Source organism: Moschus berezovskii, chromosome 4, assembly GCF_049115385.1.
Source record: "Moschus berezovskii isolate FMDL1 chromosome 4, NW_MosBer_1.0, whole genome shotgun sequence".
Classification (NCBI taxonomy): domain Eukaryota; kingdom Metazoa; phylum Chordata; class Mammalia; order Artiodactyla; family Moschidae; genus Moschus; species Moschus berezovskii.
Window position 1 is genome coordinate 114,560,840 of NC_142463.1, and position 10,879 is coordinate 114,571,718.

The following is a 10,879-nucleotide window of genomic DNA, read 5'->3' on the forward strand; positions in this document are numbered from 1 at the left end:
AATATGTCCTAGGGATAGTCACTTAACCTCCCTGGCTTTTGTGTCCTATCTACACAGTGGGGCTGACAATATCAACCACCCAAGGTTATTGTGAGGAGTCACAATGGTTACAGACACATAATGTCTCCAGGTAGCAGGAAGCAGGATGGCTCTTAGCTCTACAACCCCACACCCCTACATTGTTTTCTATCTCACTCTGAAGGGACAGTTTTAGCAGCAATTTTACCAACAGAGTTCTCATTCATAGAATGAGTTCCCTCTTCCCAGGAGGCCCTGAGTTTGTAAATAGGCTCCCCCTATAGTCTTTGATCCCATGTTACAGTAAAAGGCACTAAATATTCTCCAGGGCCTTCTAAGAGTTACTTCCTGTATACACCTGCCATGTCTTAATAAACCACTCAGCTACCTTTCTGTGTCCCTACCCAGATTCCCTTGACCTGTGCCCAACCCTCTGACTGGTCTAACCAAATACTCAGAGCATCAGTCATTCTCACTTCTCTCCTTGGCGCCTCAGAGACATTGCAAGCAGTCTGAGAATTCATGTATGCAATCAATCTTCATAGGCTGCTGCTGCTGCTACTGCTGCTGTGAAGTCACTTCAGTCGTGTCCAACTCTGCGTGACCCCATAGACGGAAGCCCACCAGGCTCCCCCGTCCCTGGGATTCTCCAGGCAAGAACACTGGAGTGGGTTGCCATTTCCTTCTCCAATGTGTGAAAGTGAAAGTGAAGTCGCTCAGTCGTGTCCAACCCTTAGCGATCCCATGGACTGCAGCCTACCAGGCTCCTCCATCCATGGGATTTTCTAGGCAAGAGTACTGGAGTGGTGTGCCATTGCCTTCTCCGTCTTCATAGGCAGGATGTATAAATGTATAAATATGTACAGAGACATGTGTGACTATTTTTAAATGTACCATACATTTAGTGATTTGAAAGCACAAATCACTAAATTCGTAGTTCTCTTTTCAGGAACTTTTTTTCTATCAATTGTTATAAGTAGTACAACTATTATTATCCAACCATCATCAAGCTAGAGATATGAACTGTTGGAGCTTTCACGTCCAAAGAAAATGGAGACTGGAATAGTCTGAAAGTAGATATAAGTTCAGTGCTGTGGACTGAACTGTGTCCCCCTACCACTAGTCCCATATTGTAGAGATTAAGTTCTTATGTGATGGGATTTGGAGACAGAGCCTGCCAGAAGTAGATTTAGATGAGGTCAGGAGTGTGGGTGGGGTCCTCCTGATGGGAATCAGTTCAGTTCTGTCACTTAGTCTTGTCTGACTTTTTGTAACCCCATGGGCTACAACATGCCAGGCTTCCCTGTCCGTCACCAACTCCCAGAGTTTTCTCAAACTCATGTCCATCAAATAGGTGATGCCATCCAACCATCTCATTCTCTGTTGTCCCTTTCTCCTCCTGCCTTCAATCTTTCCCAGCATCAGGGTCTTTTACAATGAGTCAGTTCTTCGCATCAGGTAGTCAAAGTATTGGAGCTTCAGCTTCAGCATCAGTCTTTCCAATGAATATTCAGCACTGATTTTTCCTTTAGGATTGACTGGTTTGATCTCCTTTCTGCCCAAGAGACTCTCAAGAGTCTTCTCCAGCAAAACCATCAATTCTTCGGTGCTCAGCTTTATTTATGGTCCAACTCTCACATCCATACATGACTGTTGGAAAAACCATAGCTTTCACTATACAGACATTTGTCGTTAAAGTAATGTCTCTGCTTTTTAATATGCTGTCTAGGTTTGTCATAGAATTTTTTCCAGGGAGCAAGTGTCTTTTAATTTTGTGGCTGCATCACCATCTGCATTTTGGAGCACAAGAAAATAAAGTCTGTCACTGTTTCCATTGTTTCCCCATCTACTTGTCATGAAGTGAAATGATGGGATTAGGATCCCTTAAGACGAGATAACATTCTGAAAGAGATGGGAATACCAGACCACCTGACCTGTCTCTTGAGAAACCTGTATACAGGTCAGGAAGAAACAGTTAGAACTGGACATAGAACAACAGACTGGTTCCAAATAGGAAAAGGAGTACGTCAAGGTTGTATATTGTCACCCTGCTTATTTAACTTATATGCAGAGTACATCATGAGGAACACTAGGCTGGAAGAAGCACAAGCTGGAATCGAGATTGCCGGGAGAAATATCAATAACCTCAGATATGCAGATGACACCACCCTTATGGCAGAAAGTGAAGAGGAACTTAAAAGCCTCTTGATGAAAGTGAAAGAGGAGAGTGAAAAGGTTGGCTTGAAGCTCAACATTCAGAAAACGAAGACCATGGCATCTGTTCCCATAACTTCATGGGAAATAGATGGGGAAACAGTGGAAATAGTGTCAGACTTTATTTTTTTGGGCTCCAAAATCACTGCTGATGCTAATTGCAGCCAGGAAATTAAAAGACACTTGCTCCTTGGAAGGAAAGTTATGACCAACCTAGATAGCATATTAAAAAGCAGAGACATTACTTTGCCAACCAAGGTCTGTCTAGTCAAGGCTATGGTTTTTCCAGTGGTCATGTATGAATGTGAGAGTTGGACTATGAAGAAAGCTGAGAGCCAAAGAACTGATGCTTTTGAACTGTGGTGCTGGAGAAGACTCTTGAGAGTCCCTTGGACTGCAAGGAGATCCAACCAGTCCATTCTAAAGGAGATCAGTCCTGGGTGTTCATTGGAAGGACTGATGCTAAAGCTGAAACTGCAATACTTTGGCCACCTCATGCGACGAGTTGACTCACTGGAAAAAACTCTGATGCTGGGAGGGATTGTGGGCAGGAGGAGAAGGGGACGACAGAGAATGAGATGGCTGGATGGCATCACCAACTCTGTGGACATGAGTTTGAGTGAACTCCGGGAGTTGGTGATGGACAGGGAGGCCTGGCGTGCTGTGATTCATGGGGTCGCAAAGAGTCAGACACGACTGAGCAACTGAACTGAACTGAAGACAAGATAAAGGGCTCTCTCTACCACTCTTTCTCCACCATATGAGGACACAGAGAAAAGGCAGCCATCTGCAATCCAGAGAGAAAAGTCTTACCAAGAAGCCAAATCTTCTAGCACTTTGATCTTGGATTCCCAGCCTCCAGAAATGAAAAGTAAATGCTTGTCATTTAAGCCACATGGTCTGTGATATATGTTATAGCAGCCCAGGCTAAGACATTCTGGCACAATGCTGACCTCAGTTAACCTTGTTGTGAGTCCTATTCATGGCTCTGAAAGACTCCCATTGACAATCCTAAAACATCTTAGGAGGGCTTACACCTGGGATCCTCAACGACTGTGAATGGTATAAATAAACTAGAACTACTTGAATGTGGTCCCCAAATAAAGCAGTTTCTGGCAGATCTTCTTGGCTTTTTACCCAGTTTTGTTTCTATAGTCACCACACACTCATTTCCATTTAGCACCAAATAGGGAAGCCTGGTGTGTTGCAGTCCATGGGGTCACAGAGTCAGACACGACTGAGCAACTGAACTGAACTGAACTGACCCAATAGACTTACTGTTGATGGAGTAATAGAGTCCTCATAATTTCTCCTCTGTAAAATGAAATAGTACCAATGAATTTATAGGGTCATTTGGAGGATTAAGTGAGACAAAAAAGTGTGAAAGTTTTCAATAAATATTAGTTGACTCAGAAGTTGAAAACCTCTTTTTCCCCAGGGCTACATTTTTAGACCACCTACCCAGTGCCCCATTTCCAAAATCTTCCTGATTTGTCCCAAAGCAATGGCATCATAAAGCGCTGAGCTATTTTGCCCAATTCTACTCTTGCTGCTGAGATTCCATAGCCACCAATCATACCTAATGATAGAACATTAATATAAAGATCATTTATTTGATTTATCTGTTATTACAAAAAGCTATGCATATTATGAAAAATCAGGGAACTGATGTGAATGATCCTGATGGGAGTAGTTTATGTAATGATTTATTGTTTCTTCTCCCTTGATCCACACATTGATTCAGTTATAAGCTCTCTTGGTTTACACCTCATATGTCTGTCCTACCTCTCGCTGTCATATGGACCACTGTCAACCCATATAGCTCAATACCAATTATCTCTGACCTGGCCTGTTGTGTCAGCAACCACACTGCTTCTTTTCACCAACCTCAAATCCATCTTTGTACTGCTGCCAGGTCAATCTATCAAATTCCAGTGCTGAGTATCTTTTTTTACCAACATGGAAGCAAAATCACCAGAGAAACAAGAAGAGGGTGCAGGGTAGTTGATGAGGGCTGATGGCCCTTTAGAGGCAAGTTGGTAAGGACAGTGAAGCCCATGAACAGGAGGGATAAGTGAAATAATTTGAAAGACCCTTAAAAGTGATGAAGATTCGGTGTGTGTGTTCAGCTGTACCTATTCTTTGCAACTCCATGGACTATAGTCCGCCAGGCTCTTCTGTCCATGGAATTTTCCAGGCAAGACTACTGAAGTGGGTTGCCATTTCCTACTCTGAGGGATTTTTCCAACCCAGGGATTGAACCCACAACTCCTGTGTCTCCTGCTTGGCAGGTGGCTTCTTTACCAATGCACCACCTGGGAAGCCACTCTAAAATCTTTTGTAACCTGGTCTTACTTTACCTATAGCATATTTTTCTGTAATCAGCCTGAGTCTAATCAAGAACCATCTTCTTCCTGCCCCACTGACTTGTGGCATTATTTCAGTCTACTTCTCTATCACCTGTGACTGTATAATCGTAAGGGATTTGATTTAGGTCATACCTGAATGGTGTAGTGGTTTTCCCTACTTTCTTCAATTTAAGCCTGAATTTTGCAATAAGGAGCTCATGATCTGAGCCACAGTCAGCTCCTAGTCTTGTTTTTGTATAGAACTTCTCCATCTTTGGTTTCAAAGAATATAATCAATCTGATTTTGGTGTTGACCAACTGATCATGTCCATGTGTAGAGTCTTCTCTTGTGTTGTTGGAAAAGGGTGTTTGCTATAACCAGTGTTTTCTTGGCAAAACTCTATTAGCCTTTGCCCTGCTTCATTTTGTACTCTAAGGCCAAACTAGCCTGCTGCTCCAGGCATCTCTTGTCTTCCTAGTTTTGCATTCCATTCCCCTAAAATGTAAAGGACATCTTTTCTTGCTGTTAGTTCTAGAAGGTTTTACAGGTCTGTAGAACTTCTCAGCTTCAGCTTCTTTGGCGTTAGTGATTGGGACATAGACTTAGATTACTGTGAGGTTGAATGGTTTGCCTTGTTAACAAACCAAGATTATTCTGTCACTTTTGAGATTGTACCCAAGTACTGTATTTTGGACTCTTTTTGTTGACTATGAGGACTACTCCATTTCTTTTAAGGGATTCTTGACCATAGTGGTAGATATAATGGTCATCTGAATTAAATTCACCTTTCCCTGTCCATTTTAACTCACTGATTCCTAAAATGTTGATGCTCACTCTTGCCATCTCCTACTTGACCACATCCAATTTACCTTGATTCATAGACCTAACATTCCCGATTCCTATGCACTATTGTTCTTTATAGCATTGAACTTTACTTTTACCACCAGATATATCCACAACTGAGCATAATTTTTGCTTTGGCCAGGCCTCTTCATTCTTTCCGAGCTATTTCTCCACTCTTTACCAAGCTGGGGGGCTCATCTTCTGGTGTCATATCTTATTGCTTTTTCCTACTGTTCATGGGGTTCCTGAAAGGAGTATATCAACACTGCATACTGTCACTCTGATTATTTAACTTACATGCAGAGTACATCATGGGAAATACCCGGTTGGATGAAGCACAAGCTGGAATAAAGATTACCAGGAGAAATATCAACAGTCTCAGATATGCAGATGATACCACTCTAATGGCAGAGAGTGAAGAGGAACTAAAGAGCCTCTCGATGAAGGTGAAAGAGAAGAGTGATAAACCTGGCTTAAAACTCAACAATCAAAAAACAAAGATCATGGCATCTGGTCCCATCACTTCATGGCAAATAGATGGGGAAACCATGGAAACAGTGGCAGATTTCATCTTCTTGGGCTTCAAAAGCACTTTGGATGCTGACTGCAGCCATGAAATTAAAAGATACTTGCTCTTTGGAAGAAAAGCTATGACAAATCTAGACAATGCATTAAAAAGCAGAGGCATCAATTTGCCAACAAAGGTTCTTCTAGTCAAGGGTATGGTTTTTCCAGTAGTCATGTATGGATGTGAGAGTTGGACCACAAAGAAGGCTGAGTACTGAAGAATCGATGCTTTTGAACTGTGGTGCTGGAGAAGATTCTTGAGAGTCCCTTGGACAGAAAGGAGATCAAACCAGTTAATCCTAAAGGAAATTATCCCTGAATATTCATTGGAAGGACTGATGCTGAAGTTTCAATCCTTCGGTCACCTGTTGCAAAGAGCTGACTCATTGGAAAAGACCCTGATGTTGGCAAAGATTGAGAGCAGAAGGAAAAGTGGGAAACAGGGGTTGAGATGGTTGGACGGCATCACCAACTCAATGCACATGAGTTTGAGCAAACTCTGGGAGATAGTGAAGATCAGGGAAGCTTGGCATACTGCTGTCCATGGGATTGCAAAAAGTCAGACATAACTTAGTGACTGAACAACACCAATCACCTGTAACTAAACAGTGAGCCCTTCAAAGGTTTATAAAGTATCTCATTCACTGCTGTATGCCCAGCAATGAGCACAAGGCCTAGAATATGCTTAGTGCTCCAAGAATGAATGGGCATAGAGAAGTACCTCATGTTAAAGGAAGAAAATGTTATAGAAACAATAAAATAACTCATGGAAAGTCTTCAGCGAAAAGTAAATTCTGAGGCTGAGACTTGACAAACTAGTAGGAGTTTGCCAAATGGAGAAGAGGAGGTAATCTGAGTAATGAGAACAATGTTCAGAGGTTCATCTCATTTCCTAACCCCCAAGAGAGGATCCTTGGATCTAAAGACAATGTCTCCCAATTCTGAATGTCACAGGGGCAGAAAGACAGGCAGCATGAACTGTTCTCTGCAGAACCATGGCCGTATTTGACTACTTTCATTCCAAAGAGAGAACCCTGGGTAGAAATCCTTCCTACAAAAAAAAAAAAAGGTGGGGGGGGGCTGCTAAACTTCATGAGATCCAAAGTACTATGGCTGCAAGCTTGAGCTGCCTAGATTTGTAAACTATGGATTTCCGAGGCACATATGTAAAAAAGCACAATGTACTTATTCATTATTTTATTATTAACACCACGCTAACCAACTGAGCTAACTGGCCAGTAATAATGTGCTTATTCCAACAAGTTACAGTAAATTAAATAAACCAACTTCCTCTAATTCTGTTGCTCCTTGAAGCAAAAACTCTCCGCAGACTCCCCAAAGGCCAGCCCTAGTATTGGGTAAATGAGCCCTACACGTAATGAGCCCCCCAGGAACCTACTGTCTGTATCCTCCCAACCCCAGTGTGGCTCTGAGGAGGTCTACAGGGAGTCACCTCCAGGAGCCCCACTGGCTGCTCCTGGCTTTGAAGACTTCTCCACACAGGGACTGTCAAGGATGCCTGCAGCTCCCAGGCCCGACCACACTCCTGCCAGTTTGTATTTGCCTGCTACCCCCTCAACCTGTCACAGTTCTTTCTGGTTACCTTGCCCGTCCCCAGTTGGCATACTGGGGCCAAGGGAGCCAGACACTTACACCTTCATGCTTCCACCTCCTCCAGCTGAGCTCTCGTGTTGTGCCTCAGCTCTAGGCAGTTACAGGCAAGTGTTCTGACTCGGGTGTCATTGCTCATGGACGGACTTTAATTTATGGCGCATAGCAGTTCATGTCATAGCTGGGGTAGGTCCTCATTAGGTTATGTTTGCTCTTCTTGCCCTTGATTTTCTTGGAAGAATTATAGGCTCCATAGGGTGGTGGATACTAACCAGGTTATAGTGGCCATTCATCCACCTCAAGACAGTTAGACTTCAGCCAGAATCAGATGACACTCTAGCCCTGGGTTTCTCAGGAGAATCCCTATTGTATGTGGAATAGGACAGTTCTTCCTTGGGTGGGGTCATCACATGTACTGCAGGACATTTAGCACCACTAATTGCTAGCAGCATCTGTGGCCATCATTAGAACAATCAAAAGCTTTAACACACATTTTTTATTTCATAGTAGAGGTGCCATACCACCTCATGACTGGACCACTGCCTAGTTTATGCCTGGAGGGCTCTCAGAAGATAACTGTCTTTAGCCATGTATTTTAGAGTCAAATGAATTTTCCTATTGGGAAATATTTCCTGTTGCAACTTTAGTGTCTTTTAGCATTCTTAATGTAAGTGATTAACAGCTGGTCTTCAATTTCTCTTAAATAATTTTTTATGAACTAGAAGGAGGTCTCTATGTCTACTAAGCTTCCTCACTGACATGATTTACTTTATGCAAAAAGTCTTTTTCTGAATATGCATAAGGAAATCAGAATATAATTTAAATAACCTACAGGAGCTTACTGTCTAAAGGGACCTAAATGTGAAATATTACATGAATTGGACAGAGCCCCATCTTTCAACAAAATGATGTATGTTTAGTGTAACTCTGTTCTTTATATTCAGAGCCTGCTTTTACTTTAGATGAAGGACACATGAATTTGCTGCATCTTCCCTGGTACGATTGTTCACCGCTGCAGAGTAGGTGTATTCCTATTCACAAAGTTGTATTGGCTGTAAATTTGCCTCCTAGTTTAGGGAAAATGAAGGTGTACCATGGTTTACAATATACGTGAGTCAGTGCTGTGAAGTGTCAGCCAACTTCCATCATTCAGACAGCAGTGTGGATGGTGGCTGGTTAAGACTCACCTTTTCCTTCTTGAAAACAAGATGAACATTTCTGAATCTGTTTTGCTTTTATTTCCTAAAGGATGTGCAAGGGGATGATTCACAGTCTTGAAATAAAAGAACTTTCCAGTCAATCCCTAAACAAGTTGCTTTCAAGCATCAAACTCATGCATACTTCTGAGTCAGTGAGACACGCAGATGTAAAAGGTATAAAGCCACAGAGTGCGCAGAGGAGGGATGACAATAATCCAAACAAACATGAAACTTTCAGAGGACAATATGCGTTAATGGAGGAGAAGACATGCATTAGTCTTGTGGACGACTTATTTAAGAGGAGGAAGATAGGAAGAGTATTCCAGATGACAAGGATGAAGAGTACAGTGAAGTGGGAATGGAGACAGTTATACAGTGCAGGGAAAAAAATTTACATGATTCTAGCATGCATAGGATCGGAGAAGGCAATGGCAACCCACTCCAGTACTCTTGCCTGGAAAATCCCATGGACGGAAGACCCTGGTAGGCTGCGGTCCATGGGGTCCCTAAGGGTCGGACACGACTAAGCGACTTCACTTTCACTTTTCACTTTCACGCATTGGAGAAGGAAATAGCAACCCAGTCCAGTGTTCTTGCCTGGAGGATCCCAGGGACAGCGGAGCCTGGTGGGCTGCCGTCTATGGGGTCACACAGAGTCGGACACGACTGAAGCGACTTAGCAGCAGCAGCAGCAACATGCATAGGAAGTTGTATTATAATAGATGGCCACGGAACAAAAATATTGTAAATGAAGGTAAGTAAACCTAAAGATTAACTGTATTCCACTGCCACTAGAAAATGTACCCCCAGGTTTATAAAGGAGAATAAAGTTCAGTCAATTTCAGAAATGGATTAAACTGCTTTATGGAGATTATGTAACTTTTATTCTTCTACACTTCCAATCTAGTGGCCACTCAATGAAGAGCGAGAACCACACTCTCACCATTGAGTTTGTTTTACAAGGTTTCTCCAGCTTCCACGAGCACCAGCTCACTCTTTTTGTGATGTTTTTTGCACTGTACATCTTAACCCTAGCAGGGAATATAGTTATTGTGGCCATTATCCGAATCGATCATCTTCTCCACACCCCCATGTACTTCTTCCTCAGCATGCTGTCCACTTCAGAGACTATATATACACTAGTTATTCTTCCAAGAATGCTGTCCAGCCTTGTGGGTATGAGCCAGTCCATTTCATTGGCAGGTTGTGCCACACAGATGTTCTTTTTTGTAACCTTTGGGATCACTAACTGCTTCCTGCTCACAGCGATGGGCTATGACCGCTATGTGGCCATCTGCAGCCCCCTGAGATACACAGTCATTATGAACAAGAGGGTGTGCATCCAGCTGGTGTGGGGGGCCTTCAGCATCGGGCTGATTGTGGCCATGACACAGGTGACATCTGTGTTCAGACTACCTTTCTGTGCCACAAAGGTGGCCCACTTCTTCTGTGATATCCGACCTGTGATGAAGCTCTCCTGCATTGACACGACTGTCAATGAGATCCTGACTTTGATAATCAGTGTTTTCGTGCTCGTTGTGCCTATGGGTCTGGTCTTCATCTCTTATGTTCTCATCATCTCCACCATCCTTAAAATTGCCTCAGCTGAAGGTCGGAAAAAGGCCTTTGCCACCTGCGCCTCCCACCTCACTGTGGTCATCGTCCACTATGGCTGTGCCTCCATTGCCTACCTCAAGCCCAAGTCAGAAAACACCAAGGACCAGGATCAGCTGATCTCAGTGACCTACACTGTCATCACCCCACTGCTGAACCCTGTGGTGTACACCCTGAGGAACAAAGAGGTCAAGGATGCTCTGCTCCGGGTCATGGGCAGGAAGCTTTAATGACAGTTTGGGGACTGGTTTTCTGAGGCTCTCAGCATTCTAAGCAGGACTATGAGGAGCTGAGCCCCATGTCCTTGGCTCCCAGAGACCTGCCCCTTGTGGAGGAGGAAAAGAGAGGAACAGAAACAGCATCCAACTAGGAGTCTGGAAGCTTTAAATAAAGTCCCTGGATGAAGTGCTGGCCCTGCTTTTATGGGTAATTAAACAAACAAGGATGGGATATGCCTAAAGAAG

At 43.3% G+C, this 10,879-nt stretch overlaps 1 protein-coding gene across 1 annotated transcript; it reads left to right on the forward strand.

The window, feature by feature from the left end:
• The first annotated feature begins 9,691 nt into the window (after nt 1-9,691).
• On the forward strand, nt 9,692-10,645 carry LOC129540446 (olfactory receptor 10J1). The gene has a single exon (XM_055401452.2). The coding sequence runs from the start codon at nt 9,719-9,721 to the stop codon at nt 10,643-10,645; it is 927 nt and encodes a 308-aa protein (XP_055257427.2). The 5' UTR covers nt 9,692-9,718.
• The last annotated feature ends 234 nt before the right edge of the window (nt 10,646-10,879 follow it).

Excerpts from the sequence above, each read along its gene's own strand:
- LOC129540446 (XM_055401452.2), top strand. The coding sequence starts at position 9,719 with ATGAAGAGCGAGAACCACACTCTCACCATTGAGTTTGTTTTACAAGGT.